This window comes from Suricata suricatta, chromosome 14 (genome assembly GCF_006229205.1).
Source record: "Suricata suricatta isolate VVHF042 chromosome 14, meerkat_22Aug2017_6uvM2_HiC, whole genome shotgun sequence".
NCBI classification, from domain to species: domain Eukaryota; kingdom Metazoa; phylum Chordata; class Mammalia; order Carnivora; family Herpestidae; genus Suricata; species Suricata suricatta.
In genome coordinates, this window is record NC_043713.1 from 48,849,037 (window position 1) to 48,869,780 (window position 20,744).

Sequence of the window (20,744 nt, forward strand, 5' to 3'; positions counted from 1 at the left end):
CAGCACAGCTTAGAGCCATGAAAGACCTCCCTCAGCCCACTAATTCTCCTATGGGGGAAAGTGAGTGAGCACTCAAATTTCCCCAGTTGGGCATCAAAAGGAATAAAATATTTATAAATTTAGCCAAGGAGGTGAAAGATCTGTACAGCAAAAACTATAAGATGTTGATGAAAGACATTGAAGAAGCCATGAATAAATGGAAAGATATCCATATTCATAGGTTGGAAGACTTAATTACTGTTAAAATGTTCATACTACCCACAACCAGCTATAGATTCAGTGCAACCTCTCTCAAATTCCAGTGGCATTTTTCACAGAAATAGAAAAAACCCTAACATGTGTATGAAATAAGAAAAGACCATGAATAGCCAAAGAAATGTTGAGCAGGAAGACCAAATCTGGAGGCACCCCACTTTCTGATCTCAAACTATACTATAAAGCTATAATAGAACAGTGTTTCACTGGCATAAAAACAGGCACATAGACCAGTGGAATAGAATTGAGATTCAGAAATAAACACTTACATATATGGCCAACTAATGTTTGAAGAGGAATCAAGAATCGTCAATGGGAAAAAGATAGTATCTTCAATAACTGGTGCTGGAGAAACTGGATAATCACATACAGAAGAATTTAACCACTTACAAAAAGAAACTCAAAATGAACTAAGGACCAATACATAAGACCTGAAACCACAAAACTCCAAGAATAAAAACAAAGGAAAAGTTCCTTAGGGCACCTGGGTAGCTCAGTTAGGTAAGCATTCGACTTTGGCTCAAGTCATGGTCTCAGAGTTTGTGAATTCTTGCCCCACATCAGGCTCTCTGCTGTCAGCACTGAGCCTGCTTTGGATCTTCTGTCTCCCTCTCTCTCTCTGCTCCTCCACACCCTCATTTCTGTCTCTCAAAAATAAATAAATAAATATTTTTTTGAAAAGAGAGGAGGCAAGTTTTGGCGAGGATGTGGAGGAAAGGGAACATTTGTGCATTGTTGGTGGGAATGTAAACTGCTATAGACGCTATGGAAAACAGTATGGCAGTCCTTCAAAAAATTGAAAACAGAACTACCATATGATCCAACATTACCATTTTTGGGTATACATCCAAGGAAATAAAACCGGAATCTCAGAAAGATATCTGCACTCATATGTTTACTGCAGCAGTAATCACAGTAGTTAAAAAAAAAAAAAAGTTAAAAAATAAAAAGCTTTTGCACTGCAGAGGAAACAATAAAACTAATAGGCCATTAACAGATGGGAAAAGATAGTTGCAATTGGCATATTAGATAAAGGGCTAGTGTCCAAAAATCTATAAAAAACTCACGAAACTCCACACCCGAATAAAAGTTAATCTAGTGAAGAAATGGGCAGAAGACACAAATAGACACTTCTCCAAAGAGGACATTCAGATGGCCAACAGACACATGAAATGATGCTCAGCATCACTCATCATCAGGGAAACACAAATCAAAACCACACTGAGATACCACCTCACACCAGTCAGAGTGGCTAAAATGAACAAATCAAGAGACTACAGATGCTGGCGAGGGTGTGGAGAGATGGGCACCCTCCTACACTGTTGGTGGGAATGTAAACTGGTGCAGCCACTCTGGAAAACAGTGTGGAAGTTCCTCCAAAAATTAACAATAGAACTCCCCTATGACCCAGCAATAGCACTGCTAGAGATTTACCCAAGGGATACAGAAGTGCTGATGCATAGAGGCACATGTACCCCAATGTTCATAGTAGCACTTTCATTTTTTTTTAATTTTAAATGTTTTTTATTTATTTTTGAGAGACAGTGAGCAGGGGAGGGTCAGAGAGAGAAGGAGATACAGAATCCAAAGCAGGCTCCAGGCTCTGAGCTAGCTGTTAGCACAGAGCCCAACGTGGGGCTCGAACCCACGAACTGTGAGATCATGACCTGAGCCAAAGCTAGACACTTAACCGACTGAGCCACCCAGGCGCCCCATCAGCAACACTTTCAACAATAGCCAAATCATGGAAAGAGCCTAAATGTCTTTCAACTGACAAGTGGATCAAGAAGATGTGGTTTATATATACAAGGAAATACTACATGGCAATGAGAAAGAATGAAATCTGGCCATTTGTAGCAACGGGGATGGAACTTGAGGGTGTCACGCTAAGTGAAATAAGTCAGGCAGAGAGGGACAGATACCATATGTTTTCATTCATAAGGGTAACAGGAGAAACTTAGCAGAGGACCATGGGGGAGAGGAAGGGGGGAAATAGTTGGGGAGAAGGAGGGAGGTAAACCATGAGAGACTCTTGAATACTGAGAACAACTGAGGGCTGATGGGGGAGAGGGAGAGGGGAAAGAGAGTGATGGGCATGGAGGAGGGCACTTGTCGGGATGAGCACTGGAAACCAGTGGAAACCAACTTGAGAATAAACTATAAAAGAAAAAAATATATAAGGAAACAATCTAAATGTCCATCTACAGATGAATGGATAAAGAAAATATGGTATATATACAAAATGGTATATTATTCAGCCATGGGAAATAAGGAAATCCTACTATTTGTGATAACATGGATGGACCTTGAAGGCATTAGACTATGTGAAATAAGTCAGACAAAGAAATATAGCATATGTTAATTACTGGTATGTGGAATCTAAACAGGCTGAACTCCTAGAAAAAGAGATTGGAATTGTGGTTGCCAGGGCTCAGGAATGGGGGAAATGGGGAGATATTGGTTAAAGGATATAAACTTCCAATTATAAGATAAATAAGTCTGGGGATTAATATGGTGATTATGATTAACAATATTGTATCTGCACTTGCAAGTTAAGAAAGTAGATCCTAACTGTCCTCACTACAGAAAGTAATGGTTAATATGTGAAGTGTGAATTAATGGCACTGCGGTAATCATTTTATAATATATAATTGAATCAAATAAACATACGATATGCCCTAAACCTACTTACTATTATATGTCATTATATCTCAATAAGCTGGTAGAAATAGAAGCCACTCAGTAAATGATTATTGAATGAATTTAATGAACAGAGATTACCAGGAAACTCTATAATGCCTCAGATAGAAAAGTACATGTGGAAAAACATTCACAAAAGAACACATATAATATAATTTTCACATGCTTCTTACATTTACATATTTAATGTTTTATTACATTTACATTGATTTTCACTTATTTTTTAATCAGCTTTGGCATTTTTATTGAATAAAATGGATCCCCCCACCATGAGAACCCCCACAAATATCTAGAAAATTGACCTCAAGAATATGAGAAATGGGACAGGATTAAGCTTGAGTTTTGAAAATGTATGAGTAATTCTCAATAGATATCAATTTCAGAGTACATTTTTTGATGAATAAACAAAGAAAGAATGATAAAAGTGATGGTATATATGTGTATGGACCATTTCACTTGACCAGAATTTAATTAAGCCTCTAGAGCTATTTCTTTTTACAAAAACTATGAGGTATAAAAGAAAACAAATTAAATGATACCACTAAGAAGCAAACCAACAACTCTAGAATATGGGACATTTTATAGTAGGGAATGACTTTTAAAAAAGTCAATAAACAATTAAAAGTAAAGCAAGAGAGGAGGAAGTGGGAGCTGCTTTATTTGAAAAGAAAGTTAAGAGAAAAAACCCAATGTAATGTAAGTCTCATTAGCAATACTATATGATAGCAGATAATGAAAAAATATCTTTGAGGCACTGAGGGAAAATTATTGTCAATTTGCTAACTCCAAGTCAGCTAAGATATTATCAAGAATAAATTAAAATAAAGATATTTGGAGCCAACATAGAACAAGAGAGTTCACTATTCTCAGAAACTTACTGAAAAAAAAAATTAAAGTTGCACAATACTTAAGTAAGAGAGTTCATCACCTACATAGTGGTGGTGAAGATGATATAGTTTAGTGGAGACTAAAAGGATTATTAAGTTGATATCAATAGTATGATGAAAGAATCCATTCATCTGAGAAGAATTATCTTGAGCAGACTCATTGCCATTGCATCCTTCTTGTTCCCTAGGCCCCTGGAGCTACCACAGTTTTTTGTCCATTTCTTGTTTATGCCATAATATTTGTCATTTCTGTTGTTGATAATCTTTCAGTGTGTAAGAGTGTGGCAAAGCTGGAAGATGTTGGAATGTGAAAAAAGAGATACAAAGGGAGAGGGGAAACAGAAGTTCTACTTTCCTTATCTTATAGAGTTTCAGTCAAGAAACGGTCTAAGGTCTCATGGAACAAGAAATGGAGGTTTAAGTAGGTTACAGATTTTATTTATTTTCCTTAGATGTTTGTTTAGTTTTGAGAATGTAAATGGAGGGGGATGGGGGTCAGAGGATCTGAAGGGGGCTCTGTGCTGACAGTAGCTAGTGGGATGTGGGGTTTGAATTCAAGAGCCACGAGGTCATGACCCGAGCCAAAGTCTGACTCCATCAACCAACTGAGCCACTCAGGTGCCCCAGTAGGTTACAGATTTTAAAGTAACCAACAAAATAACTAAAAATTTTAACTATAAAAATTGAGGGGTGCCTGGATGGCTCAGTCGGTTAAGCTTCTGACTTCAGCTCAGGTCATGATCTCATGGCTTGTGGGTTTGAATCCCGCATAGGGCTCTGTGCTGACAGCTGAGAGCCTGGAGCCTGTTTCGGATTCTCTCTCTCTTTCTCTCTCTCTCTCTCTCTCTCTTTCTGTCCCTCTCCTGTTCACACTTTGTCTCTCAAAAATAAATAAACCTTAAAAAATTTTTTTAAATTGGGAGAAGGAGGGAAAAGGGGAAGAGGAGGTAGGTATCTCATAAAAAGCTACATCCTCATATTTTATAAGGGGGATTCAATAGACATTGCTTAAACTTGATAAATAAATAGGATTATAAGTATATTATTTATAATTACAGAGGTAACCACCAGAAGTTATAAATCACAATAGGTTAAAGTTAGTTGCCTGTGAGAATTGGGTCTGGGGACAGGGTAGGGAGAGTTAGAGTTTTATTCTTTAAATATTTTCCTACTACTGTTGGAATTTTAAACCTTGTATACATATTACTTTACTAATTGCAAGAGAAAAAACACTGAAGTGGCTTTTCTGCCTTGATGCACAGGGATTCCTATAGAAGAATCTGACACGTTAGTTCTTTGCTCTGGAAGAAGAGATAATTTGGGGAAGTCTGTCATGTGGAAATTTCAATATTACTTTTGCAGTTTGCGGTGACTAGTGGCTTTAAGGAGATAGAAAATCCCACTTAACTGAAACTAAATTTTTTATCCTGGCATCGGGCTCTCTATAATTACATATTACCCACCTCACATTGTCTGTTGCCATAGCCTTGCCCATATGTCTTATGCTCTATTCAAGTTGGTCTGCTTCCTATCCTCACAGTTACTGATTTTAATATTTTTCTACATTTTCTGATAGACTATGAGCCTCTGCAGTACAGGGTCCATGAGTAGACAGTCAACAAATAATTGTTAAATTAATGAATTTGATTGTTTTGAGGTTTTCCTTTTTCTTTTTCTTGAAAATCATTTCCCCAACTGCTTTCCACTTGCTGCAATTTCTTCATTCTCAGAATTCCTATCACCAACACATGTAATCCATTATTGAGCAAATACACAGGACGCCTATGTAGATAAAACAGATAGTGATCTAATTATTTCAGAGTACAATATAATCCTGAATTCTCTAATTGAATTAACTGTCACGTATTCCCTTTTTTTAATTTTTAATTTTTTAATTTTTAAATTTTTTCTGAGAGAGAGAGAGAGAGACAGAGTACGAGCAGGGAAGGGGCAGAGAGAGAGGGAGACACAGAATCTAAAGCAGGATCCAGGCTCCAAGCTGTCAGCTCAGAGCTTGATGCAGGGCTCTAACTCACAAATGGTGAGATCATGACCTGAGCCAAAGTCGGCTGCTTAACTGACTGAGACCCCAGGTGCCCCAGATATCTCATATTTCTAAAGGAAGTACAAAGAAGTAGTTACAGTTTAGATGGATAAAATATATGTGTTATGTATATACGTAAAACATACAGTAAATATTAAATGAACAATGCAAAAAGCAATTGCTCAAAGAGACTGAAAACTTTGCAGTTTGTGAAATTTAGAATGTATCATAGAGGTGAGATATGAGTGAGTGGAAAGGAATGGGGGAGAACTTGATTCCAAGGTAGGGGATGGGGACAGTATATTCAAGCATAATCAAATTTAATTGCAGCAGAATGGACAGGTGGGAAAATATTGGGCCAGAACTGTTTGTGTCTGGTTATGGAGATTTTTTGTTTTTGAAAGAAAGTTTTTGAAGGTGAAGATTACAAATCATTTGCTTCTTCTGTTTTCAGTTCATTAATTGAAACTTCTGGAATTGAACTTAACTTAGGAGGTAAATGTATAAACATATCAGTGCATCTAGTATTTGCTCTGTTCTAGATCAGCTCTATTTGGTCATTATGCCCAACAGATATGTACTCATCTAGTGATTTAAATCTTATAATAATGAGAGCATACAGAGAAGGACAGATACCATATGTTTGCACTCATAGGTCTAACAGGAAATTTTCAGAATGATCTAGCTTCAAGAAAAGCAAGCAGTTAGTAGTGCTTAAGAAAAATTGATTCCGTATCAAATGGATAATTGATACCTGTCACAACACAGCATTTTATATACTGTTAAGTAAAACTGCAATACAATCTAAGTTTATTTTGAGAGTGTTTGCTGTATAATTGGATTTAATGAAATGTTTAGAGGTGCAGTAGGCAGGACTTTGAGTAGATAATGAAAGAAAATGAAAAATGAAAAAAAAAAAACGAGAGCATCCAGATACAGATAATATAATTTTCATTTTACAGGTGAGAAAACTAAACTGATATGGGGAACAAAGGTAAAAGAAAAAATTAAGTTTCTTTAGAGGTTGGAGCCCACTAACAAGTCCTTGAAATAGGCAGAGTGACATTCCTCTAGGAAATCAGCTGTCTCAATGTTAATACCTTGCTAAAGGCAAAGGGCACTCTTTAGCTTAACATTATCCTGACCTACAGGATACTGCAAGTCTACTTTAACTTGTAGACATTCCTTTTGAATTTTCCTTTATCTGTACATCCAAGATAAATGTTAGCAATCATCCTCCAAGCATATGGCCCACTGATATACATCTGAAGGGTCTCATGACTGAGGTTTTATTAGACAGTGATAAATGACCTTTTCTGAACAATACCTAGCCCCCCCAAGGTCCTGGGAACATTGCTTCCAAAATTCCTTAGAGACTTAGCCTATCCCTATCCCCTCAATTGCTTCTCACAACCCCAAAGCAGCTCTTTCTGACCACGAGTCCCATCTTTGATAAAACCACCTTTTTGCACCAAAGACACTTCAAGAATTCTTTCTTGGCTGTCAACTCTGAACCCCAACATTTCCACAACCAGGAATTTTGTCACGTGTTTTAAGAAAACTTCACCAGCTTGGATATTACTTACAAAAGAATCCAACGTTTGAATGGCAGTGATTGCTGATTATCCACCAAAGTCCATTGTCTCTTTCTTGCATAATAGTAGAGTGGAAGCTTGAGTGAGCCCTGCCCTGTTAGAGACTACATTTCCCAGACTTCCGTGCGGCTCGGCTTTATAACTGTTTTCACCAATGAAATGTGATTGGAAGTGATTTATGCACAACCCTCCCATTCCCCCTTCTATTTCTTCTTGGGAGCTGAAACTCAGATGTGCCTGCATTCCAACTTAACCAAGGAGATAAAGACAAGTCCCTTAATGCCTGGGTGCACAAAGGAGTGATTTCCTAAAAGCCTGTTAGTATCTTAAGCTTCCTCCAGGAGCTACTGAACCAGAATCTGCATTTTAACAAGATCTCAGGTGATTTACATTTGCATTAAGCTTTGAGAAGTGCTGTTTTTGGGGACAGCAGACCAACTTTATGGATGGAATGTTGATCTTTGAACTACCTCATAATAGAGCCATTGCTCTCCCCGCCTCCCCTCCCCCTGCCAACCCCATCTATAACCTGTTGTCTTCTTAAGCTATTGAATTTTAGGGCTCTTTGTTATAGTAGCATAATATTCACACTAATATAATTTGCCTCATCTGTTGACCCAAAAGCAGGGCATGCATTCATTTAGGAAATAACTATGGAACACACTTTATAGGCAAAGTACTGTTCCAGGATATATTTATGTGTATAAATATATAAAACTACATGAAGCATTATGTATGTATACTTACTGGATTTATATAATTTGATTTTATGCATATGTAAATATATATTTATATAAAAATAATTTGGATAATATATATTTATTCCCAAATTATTTAAGGCTTAGGTTTCTTCCCTCGAGTTTATAATTTAGTAGAGGAAAAAAAGACATAGGAATATACAAATTATGGATGCTATAAGAAAGTGTACTGGATATTTGCTAGTTTTAATAGGTTTTTTTGGAAGTCTGTGGTAGAGAGAATAATGCCCCCCAAAGATATCCATGTTCTAATCTCCTGAACCCATGACTATGTTACCTTATATGCCAAAAGGAACTTTGCCGGTGTGATTAAGTTAAGGACTTTAAGATGAGAAGATTACCCTAGATTATCCAGGTGGGACCAATGTAATCATAGGGCTTTTATAAAGAGGGAGGCAGAGGCTCAGAGTCAGAGGCAGTTATGAGAATGAAAGCAGGGGTTGGAGGGATGCTGTTGCTGAAAGGCGTGAGACAAGGAATGCAGACATTCTCTAGAATCTGGGAAAGGTAAGAGCTGGATTCTCCCCTAGAGCTTCCAGAAAGAGTACATCTTTAAAAATGTTTTTCTTTTTAAGTTTTTTTATTTTTGTGAGAGAGAGAGAGAGAGAGAGAGGGAGAGCGAGCGAGCGAGCGAGCGTGCGAGTGCTCTTGGAGGAGAGGCAGAGAAAGGGAGACACAGACTCTGTAACCAGCTTGAACCCACAGACCACTAGATCATGACCCAAGCTGAAGCTGAACACTAAACCGACTGAGCCACCCAGGCCCTAGTACAGCTTGCCAACACCTTATGATTGAGAACACACTTGGACTCTGTCTGCCAGAACTGTAAGATGATAACTTTGTTTTGTATTAAACCACTACATTTGTGATAATTTGTTACAGTAGCAATAGAAAACAAATAATACAACTCTTCCATTTGGGGCGGCCCATGTCCCATATCCCAATATATATAAGTGGGAGGCAGAGCCAGACATTCCTTTCCTTATTATTGGCCACTTACATATTTTTGCTCAGGACACAGAATCTGAGGGATTGAGGCAGACAAGAAACTAGAAGTTACTCATGGAGAGGCACCTGGATGGCTCAGCTGGTTGAGCATTGGACTCGATTTCGACTTAGGTCATGATCTCGTGGTTGATGGGTTGCCCTGTGTTGGGCTGTGTGCTGATAGTGCAGAGCCTGCTTAGGATTCTCTCTCTCCTTTTCTTTCTCCCCTCCCCTGCTCACGCTTGCTCTCTCAAAATAAATAAAAAATAAAAAGACTTAGACAAAAATCACTCATGGAGGTGATGGCAGGAATGGCCAGACTGTTTCTGTAACATGACGTTGCCCATGAAACCAGGCCAGAAGTTAGTTTTACCAAAGCAGGGGTCAGCGTGAGATGAAAACAGACTTGTTCTAGAAGACTCTCTGGGCATGTGTAGGGAACGAGTAAGTTCCAAATAGGTTGCTTTCACATCCACTTCTCACAGCATCAAATAACTCCAGAATGCCTAACGGACAGCCACAATCCTGTTTATAGTCTAGTAGGGGAATACAGACATTAAAGAAACAAAAGTTTGATGAAAGTTACTGGAGGGAAAACAGAGTACACAGAGTACAGTATAGAGGTGATTTGCAGGGGCATCCTTCCATCTTTAGGCCTTGCTTACTGTGAACTTCATCCAGGGCAACACAATTTTCTCATAGAGGATCTATCCAATGTATTTTTAAAGATACATTTGAGAAAAAAGAGAAAAAGCCAAGAAACAGACTCTTCACTATAGAGAACAAAGTGATGATTACCAGAGGACTGGGTGAAATAGGTGGTGGGGACCAAGAAGTGCACGTGTGATGAGCAGTGTGTGCTGTATGGAATTGCTGACTCACTATACTGTACATTTAAAACTAACATAACACTGTATGTTAATATACTGGAATTAAAGTTAGATAAAAAGATATATATTATAGAACTGTAGGACTAAACGTTTGGAAAATAGAGAATAAAGCTACCCATAGTCTGCTACTCTAACCATACTGTACAAATTTTCTCTTCAGTTTTTATTGTGTAATCAGTACTAGCTATTTATGGTGTACTAGGTACAATGCACTGTGCTAAGCATCTTCTATGTATAAGCTTATTTAATCCTCATAACAATCCTATAATGTAGATATTATTCCCTTGATTTCATAGAGAAGGAAACTGAGGTTCAGAGAGGTCACACAGTCAGTAACAACTGGATTCAACAAGTCTTTATGACCATTAATTTTATGTACTTATAATCATAATGCTTAATAGATTTGTCATACTCTTTCCACTTAATATTACATAAATCACTTTAAAAAATATTCTATAGCATCATTGTATCATTTCAGTCACATTTTGGATCAAATTCTCACGATAGATCTTGAAGTAGTGAAGGGTGAATAAGACTCCTAATGTATGTTCATGAAATCACTCTCTGAATGGGTTGTAGCATTTTGAAATACGGACAATTGATGTTTAGAAATATGGACAGTTTAAATACTTTTGCAGAATTTGGGATCATTATAAAGCCTTTATTAGACAAGAAAGTACCTCAAATATAACTTGAATTTCTTTGAAATTTCTCATTTACAGGTACTTCTCATCTAGAATGCTTCAATTTACCTCTCCCATGACAATTTAGAGTTTGAAGAGGCCTCAAAAAGCATCTGTTTGAATTCTCTTTCTCCAGACTGGGGAAACCGGTCCAAGACCAGTAAGTGGAGGGCTACAGGTAACTCCCACCCACCATCTAAGGGCATTTTTTCTATTACCTTACTGGATCCAATCTAGAGTCCGAAACGGCTGTTAGAAACAATAGTAATACATTACAATCAAGTCTGACCTATTTCCGCACTATTCAAAGCCTTTTGACACGCATTTGTCACTAAATCCAGAAAGGGAGAGTTGGATATTTTTATTAATAACCAAACTCAGGTGAGGGGCGGAGCGAGGCCTCTCTCAGCTCTTGTTCTGCCTATATTAACAATTTTTTAAAAAGCCCATGTCGAACCGAACCACGCTTTCGAAAAACGGGAGGTAGTCTTTCTAAAACAGACAGCCACCAGGATCCCAGCTTTGTGTTCCGACGGGGACCAGCCAGCACGAGGGCAGGCCCACTTGGACGTAGGCGCTGGGCAGGCGTGCATTGCGCAGGCGTGCACCTGTGCTGGTGCAGGGGCCACGGGCCGCCAGCGCTTGCCCGTCTCCGCCTGGCGCCTGGCGCGCCCCCGCCTCTCCCGGCTTTCCGTCCTCCAGGCCCCGCCTCGCCAGCTCTGCGCCTGGGCTTAGCTTGCAGTTGCCTTGTGGCTCAGCGGGCGGGCAAACTGCGTGTTGCTGCGTCATCGCCAGTGGCCGGTTTGAATGAGACTCTCGTCGCACCCGTGCTGCCGCCACTACCGCGCCTCCGCCTTGGCCGCCGCCACAGCTTCATCGCGTCCCTTTCCCTTCGACGCCCTTGCCAGGCCCAGCCTTCCTGCGCCGCCACCGCCTTTTGCGCCGCCATGCCGCTTTATTCAGGTGAGCTCTCTGCTCGCCCCGGGTTCGGTTTTGCTCTAGGCCTCTGAGTAGGCCTGCCTGCAGGGCGGGGACCGGCTGGGCATGGGGCGGGGGAGGGGACCGGGAAGGCGTGCGTCGGGGTGACTGCGGCGTGGCGATGACTCTGGCCGCTTTCTGCCTGCTATTTCCGAGCTGTGCAGCTTGAGGGATCCCTCCTGGCCTCGGGTGGGTAGGGAGTGGAGATGGGGAGCGCAAGTCAGCCGCTTGGAGTGGTGACTGTGCAGAATAGTTTCTCTCACTGTCCTAGTGAACCAGGAGAGTGAGGGTGTGTCCTGAGGCACCAGGGAGCAGGCTAGAGGTGTAGTGGGGGGGAGTTTTTTGGGATCCTTAGTGGTAGCTGTGGAAGGGAGGGGCCAGGAGGGGAAGCCTTAGGTAAGGGTGGGATGGAAGGACCCGAGATGAAAGGTAACCTTCCATCGTGCTTGGGCTTTCCCTCAGTAGCTTCCCGTAGCTTACCCTTTCTGCCTTTGGCTCAAGCACCCCTTTTGTACCAATTTCAATTTTATCCCAGGGTAGATTGTGAACTTTTTGCTTCGTTCTCATTTCATCAGACGTTATATTGGGCTTCTGAGGCATAGCGTTAACATTGAGACTTAGATGAATACAAATATCCACAGGCGTCATTTCCTTTTAAATGGCGTTTGACATTTTTTATTTTATTTTGCTCGAGGCAGTCCATAGTATTGGCCAGGGATCACATTTTCACATAGTTAATGGCCCTTGCTGTTTCTAGTTTTATTCAAAATGGCACCTGAAATGTATGTAGTGGATTCCGTTAGCTATGGATGTGTGATTCATTGGCCATTCCTGACTTTATGAGGATTCCTTTTTTGAAGAGTCAACATTTTCAAAGAATGATATGAAACAAAGGAGTAATGTTTAATCTCGAGGTGGATTCTTGATGTTCTAGAGTCTTGAATTAAATGCTTTAATGATTGATCAATCTCTTTAGAAAGCCATGATTAGCAGTGGAATGGTACTTGAAATATTCTGCTTATGCAATGTAGAATTGAGGGGTTTTTAATTAAGTAATGGGAATAAATGCTAGTATATGCTAATAGATAAACACACTGGTATACTCGCAAATAAAACTACCAACCCCTCTTTTTTCCCCTCAAAATACCTAATGTTCGCCGAACTTTCTATGTTAAACATTAGGTTCTATATTAAATATTTAATGATAATTTTTCCTTATTTCGAAAATGAGAGAATTGGGGTAGATTTCTAAGGTTTGTTCCTCTGACATCTCCATATTGAGATTCTGTATTTTCAGGTTCTACAAAAATCCCTATATTAAAATAAGAATGTTTTAAGTATTGTTTCATAAGTTCTCTTTGATGGGTAAGTAAAAAATGAAAGTAACTTGTTCATGGTGACACAGTTCAATCAATTTCAGATAGTTCTTCATTATTTCTAATACTGTTTCGGTTTTGTCTTATTTTTTGGTTGCATTCTTGTTCTGTGTTCTTTCTTATTTCAAGATTACAACTGTGCCCTCTTCAAACCCATTTTTCCACCCACTCCTAGAGTGATATGATATTCAAATTAGACTGAAGTGGCCTTTATGAAAACCTTTCAGGAATTTTACATTTCTGTAACCTAAAGCCCAAAGCCTGTATGTTTTAGCATGATTTACGTGATCTTCCTTGACTTGATCTTTGGTCAGTTTCCAGTTTCAGCTTCTTCCCCTTCACTCTGGAAATTACTTAAATCTCAGAACACATAATGCAGTCTTATGCTTTTGATGTTTTTCTTATCTTTTCCAGGAATGCTTATGTATCCGAAGTATCTGGCTAACACCTAATTTTTTCTTTGAGACTCAGCTGAAAGTTGACAGTTCTAGGGGTGTGTGGGTGGCTGTCAGTTAAGCATCTGACTCTTGATTTTGGCTCAGGTCACGATCTCCTGGTTGATGGAGCCCCTCATTGGGCTCTGTGCAGATGGCCTGAGCCTGCTTGGGATTCTCTCCCTTTATCTTGCCCCTCCCTTGCTCCTGCATGCACTCTCTCTCCTAAAATAAACAAACATGTTAAAAAAAAAAGAAAGTTGATAGTTATAACCCAAAGTTCTCACTTCCTCCAGGGAATCCTTCTTCACTCATGGAGCATTCCTTTGTGATCCTGTAGCATTTATAATATTTATATAGTATTGGTAATTATTTTGACTTTTTCTCCTCCTGTGTCTCTTACTAGATTCCAGGTTCATAGTCTCCCCAATGCTTGTTACTGAGCTTATTGAATGAATAATAAACACATTAAATGAATTGGTGAAAGAATTGGGATTTGGAGTGAGGATTAGTTCATATTTTGGTCTTATTAGGAAAACAGACAACTATTGTGAGATTCTCATTTGAGTAGGTGTGAAGTTTTCACTATTACTTTTACTGTACTTTAAAAGTTAGCAATTTAATGAGGCAGATTGAAATTTTCTTATATGGTAAAATATATGTAACATAAAATACTATTTGAATCATTTAGAAATGTTTATTAAAATTTTTTTTTACCATTTTAATTTATTTTTGAGAGGGACAGCGTGAGTGGGGCAGGGGCAGAGAGAGGGAGGCACAGAATCTGAAGCAGGCTCCAGGCTCTGAGCGGTGGTGCCGGAACCCATAAACCCCAAGATCATGACCTGAGCCACCCAAGCACCCCTAAAAACCACTTATTTTTGGGAGAGAGTGAGTGAGAGTGTGTGCAATGCACAACGTGGGGACAGAAAGAGGGGGACAGAGGATCCAAAGCAGGCTCCACACTGACAGCATAGAGTCAGATGCAGGGCTTGAACTCACTGTGACTTGACGTTGAGCCCAAGTTAGACACTTAACCACCTGAGCCACCCAGCCACCCCTATTTTAACTGTTTTTAAGTGTACTTTTTTTTTTTTGGCATTAAGTACGTTCACATTGTTGTGTGACCATCATCACCATCTACCTTCAGAACTTTTTCATGTTCCTAGACTGAAACTCTGTTCCCTTTAAAAATAACTGCATTTCCTTTTCCCCACGGCCTCTTGGCAACCTCCTTTCTACTTTCTGTCTCTGACTTTGACTACTGTAGGTACCTTATATAAGGGAAATCATAATATTTGTCCTTTTGTATCTGGCTTATTTTGCTTAGTGTAATGTCTCCAAGGTTCATCCATGTTGTATAACAGGTATAAGAATTTTATTACTTACTTTTTTTATTTTAGAGAGAGAGAGAGAAAACGTGCATGCCCAAGGTAGTGGCGGGGAGAGTGTGTGCGCACGAGAGAATCATAGGCAGGCTCCATACTCACATGGAGCCTGATGTGGGGCTCAGTCCCATGACCCTGGGATGTGACTTGAGTCGAAATTAAGAGTCAGATGCTCAATTGACTGAGCTACCCAGGCACCCCTGAATTTCATTACTTTTTAAAGCTGAATACTGTCCATTGTATTTCTATACCACATTTAGTTCATCTGTTCATCTGTTGATGGGACACTTGGATCGCTCACATCTTTTAGGCTATTGAGAATAATGCACTGTAAACACTGGGTATACAAATATTCGTTTGAGTCCTTCACACTTATAGGTGTGTATTTAGAAATGGAATTGCTGGATCACATGGTAAGTTTAATTTTTTGAAGACCCTACATACCTTTTCCGCAGTGGCTTTACTATATTATATTCCCATCAGGAGTGCTTTAAGTGTTCCAGTTTCTTGACATCCTCAGCAGCACTTGGTTTTTTTCTTTTTTAATAGCCATCCAAATGGCTGAAGTAGGATTTTTTAAATAATTTAATTATATCTTTGAGTTTTTCTTAATATTTGACCACCTCTTGCTCAGGAACCACACCTTTCAGTTCTCCCATGGAGCCTTTCTTCTTAAAATCCAGAATCTGTATTCCTTGACCTGTTTTAAGTATGCTGTATTTTACAAGCATTTTTTTCTTCTCTCCAATTATCTTTCTAACCTTTCTTAATCTGTTCTAGTTGTATGTACTAATTTTAATAATTGCTTAGTTAAACATATTTTGATGTCTATGAACCTTATTCTGGGAAATACTTCAGTTGATCATACTTTGCTGAGATTATTAGGGTAGAATTCAGAAGACTTGAATATTTACTATTTTTGTGACATTAGTAAATCAGTCAACTTCTCTTAAATCTCAGTTTATTTATCAATAAGAAGTTGGGTTAGATTCATTTAAATTTTCTTCAGGACCTGCTGCATTCAAGTCACTTCTGATAAGGTAAGCATTAATGAACGTATTAAGAGGAATGACATCGGCTAGTTCTTGAAAGCCAAACTAATAGGTCCCATGGGGATCTTAGAAATCTAACATCCTGTTATTTTATAAATTAAAAAAGTAAATGATGGTTTTATTTCCAGTTACTGTGAAATGGGGAAAGGAGAAATTTGAAGGTGTAGAATTGAACACTGATGAACCTCCAATGGTGTTCAAGGCTCAGCTTTTTGCACTGACTGGAGTTCAGCCGGCCAGACAGAAAGTTATGGTGAAAGGAGGAACATTGAAGGTAAAATCCAAATTTTCATTATATTATATAATTAGTGGAAACACCAGACCATGTAGCACTTGAGGTATTTTATTTGCAGAGAGTATACAGTCTTGAGATTAAAATGGTCTTATTCATGTCAGTGTAGGAAGGAACATTGCAGCTATATCAAAAACAGTGTATTATAAAAGCATCATTAAAATTTTTATTTTAAAATGCATTGTTATCAATCAGTGAATACTCCTGGGAGTCAGAGGAGTGTGGAACTTTCCATTTATCTCTACTGTTTGGATTTTTTTCCTGCGAGGGTATGTTAAAAATATTTTATCTTGTTTAGACTAATACAAAAATCTATTTATGTATTCTTAGTTAATTTTCTGTTATAGGAGTAGAGAAAATTTTATCTCTATTAGAAATAATGGAAGTTGCATAAAAAGAATACAGAAGATATTTTTGTACATATATTCAAATGTTGAAAATAAGAGTATTTCAACATCTTTACCAAATCCCAGTTCTGGAATACTGAAAAACTTAATTTTTTTTTTTTGGTCTGTTTTGCATTCTATTCATTAAAAAGGAGCTCATATCACTTAAGAGTAATCACTATCTCTTGGCGACAAAAAATTTTGCTTAAAAAGAACATTTGGAATTATCACATTGACTACAACTAAGAGTTTAAGCTTACTGGCATCATTAGTGAATGGGCCCCAAAAAGATGCAAGTATTATTATTTGTAATACTATGTAAGTGCAGTTTTAAAAGTATAGGTATGAAATACTAAAGAGCTATAGTTAACTTTAGAGATAAGGCTTGGTTGCCCCTGTCAGCTGGGCAGTAAAACAGATGTTGGTGAAGAAAACATTGTTTTCCCTCCAAGTTACAATATGAGCCTGTGGTCATTAGTGAGCTTGATAACCTAATTTGTGATGAACTATGTACTGGTGGTATACTGTGGAGAATTATAGAAAAATGATAATTAAATGAAACTGACTGCTAATAGCTATCACTTACTGAATACTTATTCTGTTCCAGGCTTTTATTTTCTTTACTTCTCACCTATATTATTTTGAAAATGAGAGTAAATGTGTTTTATAATTTCATAAACGAGAGAACTTAGCATCAGAGAGATTATTATTATTTTAAATGTTTGTTTTTGAGAGAGAGGGAGGGAGGGGCAGAGAAAGAGAGGGAGACAGAGGATCCAGAAGCAGGCTCTGCACTCACAGTAAAGAGCCTGATACGGGGCTTGAACTTAGGAACCATGAGATCATGACCTGAGTGAGCCCAAGTCCAACGTTAACCAGCTGAGCTGCCTTGGCGCCCCAGTGTTGGAGAGATTTAAGTAACATATAATAAGGCACCAGAAGAGCATGCGATTTACAAGTCCAGCAGATCTGGGTTCATTTTACGGTTTTGTGTGACCTCAGATAACTGAGTGATCTGAGGGAGTGTATATAGTAGTTATTCCTTATGATTTGTAGTAGTAACCCTTAAACTGAGAAGGACATTTAGGAAGTTACTGTTGTGCTTTGAAGCAGGTTGTCCAAAGGGAAGCATATTGAGTGCCTGGAATCTTCTGTAAAAAGGAAAGAGAAACATGTGAAATTTAAGAAACAAAATAGATGAACATAGGTGAAGGGAAGGAAAAATAAAATAATAAAAACAGAGAGGGAGGCAAACCATAAGAGATTCTTCACTTGAGAGAACAAACTGGGTTGCTGGAGGGGAGTTTGGTGGGAGGGTTGGACTAAATGGGTGATGGGCATTAGGGAGGGCGCTTGTGATGAGCGCTGGGTGTTGTATGTAAGTGATGAATCATTAAATTCGGCTCCTGAAACCAGCACTACACTATATGTTAACTAACTTGAATGTAAATAAGATCTTGGAAGAAGAAAAAAGGAAAGCGCACCGAGGAGATGACTCTGGCTGTCTTGTGAAGGGCAGGGGTTTAGCAGCAGCACGCCAGAATATCTGTGGGCCAGTCACGGCCTGAAAAAAGATCTGGTTTTAACTGAGTACATTGAGGCAGAAGTATTTAATTGCCTCACAGATAGGAATTTAGGACTTGAAAAATGTTTGTAGACACAGCAGATGTTACTAGTAATCCTGGTATAATTTTTCTTTAATGTTTATTTTTGGGGGAGAGAGAGAGAGAGAGCATGAATGGGGGAGGTGCTGAGAGGGCAAGGGCCAGAGGATCTGAAGTGGGGCTCTGCACTGACAACAGAAAGCCTGATGTGGGGCTCAAACTCATGAGCCAAACCATGGGATTATGACTGGAGCCAAAGTTGGAAATGAGACACTTAACCAACTGAGCTACCTAGGCACCTCCTGGTATAATTTTTAATGGCACTTACATTCCTAAGAATCTACTGTTAGCAATAAATTATATAATTGTTCTAATTATGTAGACCTTATTTCATAAATGACTCTTCATTCCTGTCATGTAAGCTAGTTACTAGCTTTGCTGGTTTCATACATGCAACAAATATGCAAAAAATTAGTATCTGTCATCAAATAAATGCTTTTTTAGTCCTTTGGGACTGTCAGGTTTATGGTCTTTTAGATTGTGTCTTTTGTAGTTTAAGCAGTTGATAGATTTGTTGACTTTAAGACTGCACATGTGTGCCCTTGAGCGTGCAAGTGGAAGAGGGGCGGAGAGAGAGGGAGACCGAGAATCCCTCCTGGTGGGGCCCCCATCACGGGAACCATGATACCGTGAACACTGAAATCAAGAGTTGGATGGTCAACCCACTAAGCCACCCAGGTTCTGCTCTCCTCACCCCACAAGTAGTTTTATTATAGTTATTTTAAGTAAAATGTGCATGAAGAAAAAATTGTTTTGTAGTAGCTTTTTGTTTTTTTAATTTAAAAAAAGTTTATTATTTTTGAAAGAGAATGAGAGGGACAGACGGCAAGCAGAGGAAGGGCAGAGAGAGGGAGGCACAGAATCAGAAGCAGGCTCCAGGCTCAAACCCACAGGACTGCAGGATCATGACCTGAAGTTGACCGCTTAACTGAGCCACCCATGCGCCCCTGTTTTTTTTTTTTTTTTTTTTTTTTTTAAGTTTATTTCTTTTGAGAGAGAGAACAGGGGAGGGGCAAAGAGAAGAAGAGAGAGACAATCCCAAGCAGGCTCCACACTGTCAGTGCAGAGCCCAACGTGGGGCTCTGAATCCTTCAACTGGGAGATCATGACCTGGGCTGTAGTCAAGAGTCAGAGGCTTAAATGACTGAGCCACCAAGTGCCCCTGGATTAGCTTTAAAATTAGTTGATTATTAGAATATGTTCAAATTGTATAGGAGTGGTTAAATGTTTTTTACTTGTTTTTAAAACAGGATGATGATTGGGGAAACATCAAAATAAAAAATGTAAGTATTACCATAACACTATAATGTAGTTTCTTAATTATTACACTAAAATACATTCTAAATGCCTTATATATATGTGTGTGTGTGTGTATAAATATATATATGTCTAAATGCCTAATGTATATACAGTTTTTCCAACAAACACTATCTGTTGAAAATACTTTCCTTTTCCTGTTGACTCATCTTGGAGTCTTTTCTTTTTTTTTTTTTTTTAAACATTTATTTATTTTTGAGGGACAGAGAGAGACAGATCAATCTTGGAGTCTTTCTTGAAAATCACTTGTAGGTTTATTTTGGGTGTCATTGATACATTTGATTATAACTTAGTTACTAAAACGTAAAATAAGTCTTGAAATAGAATAAGTTCTCCTACCTCTGCCAGAATATTTTAGCTTCTTTGCATTTTCTTATAATTCTAGAGTAAGTCAGTTTTTATAAATGGACTCCTGGAATTTTGAGGTTGTATAGGTTCTAGAGTTAAATTTTGGGGAAAATGAGCATCTTCCTATTGAGTATTAAAATGCTTAACTATGATGTACTCTACTTAGGCCTTCATATTTTCTTAGAATTTTGTAGCCTCTCTGTGTAGAGAGCTTCATGGTTTTAGATTCTTGGAATGTAGTTTTTTTGACTGTTAAATGATATTAAAAAATTTGTTTTTGAATATTCATGGGTAGATCATAAAAATATAGTTTATTTTTATTCTGATCTTGCTAAATTCACTTAATACTTGGAGTAGTTATTTTCCTGATCCCTTGGAGCTTTTTATGGACATAAGCATGTTTTCTGCAAATAGAGAACTTCCTTTCTTTACTTCTTTTTCAGTCTTTGAGTTCTATTTCTTTTTATTGCCTTACTTCCATGGGCTAGGACTTCTCACACATTGTTGAATAGAAAATGATAAGAATGGGCATCATTGTTTTATCCTAGCTCATTCGGTTCACTAAGACCTTTTAAATTATGAATGGCTGTTGGATTTTGTTAAGTGCTTTTTGTGCTTATTAAAAAGGTCATATGATTTTCCTACTCTATTTGGATAATCTGGTTAGTCTCCTTGATTTTTAATTGTTAAACCTTGTATTTCTGGGATGT

General features: G+C 38.4%; 1 protein-coding gene and 1 long non-coding RNA gene across 2 annotated transcripts in view; one reads left to right on the forward strand and one right to left on the reverse strand.

Annotated features, from left to right (window-relative positions):
- Window positions 1-5,376: 5,376 nt before the first annotated feature.
- LOC115277580 lies at window positions 5,377-7,531 on the reverse strand. The gene is made up of 2 exons (XR_003902426.1): window positions 7,473-7,531; window positions 5,377-5,624 (listed from the first exon to the last, which is right to left on the reverse strand). It is a non-coding gene; the product is annotated as an uncharacterized LOC115277580 (long non-coding RNA).
- A 4,007-nt stretch (window positions 7,532-11,538) lies between these two features.
- The window catches only part of USP14 (ubiquitin specific peptidase 14), a 47,148-nt gene continuing 37,942 nt past the window's right edge, over window positions 11,539-20,744 (forward strand). The window contains exons 1-3 of the mRNA XM_029922969.1: window positions 11,539-11,762; window positions 16,156-16,301; window positions 19,620-19,652. Coding sequence (XP_029778829.1) covers window positions 11,747-11,762; window positions 16,156-16,301; window positions 19,620-19,652 — 195 coding nt within the window. The 5' untranslated portion in view covers window positions 11,539-11,746. The remainder of the gene's footprint in view (window positions 11,763-16,155; window positions 16,302-19,619; window positions 19,653-20,744) is intronic.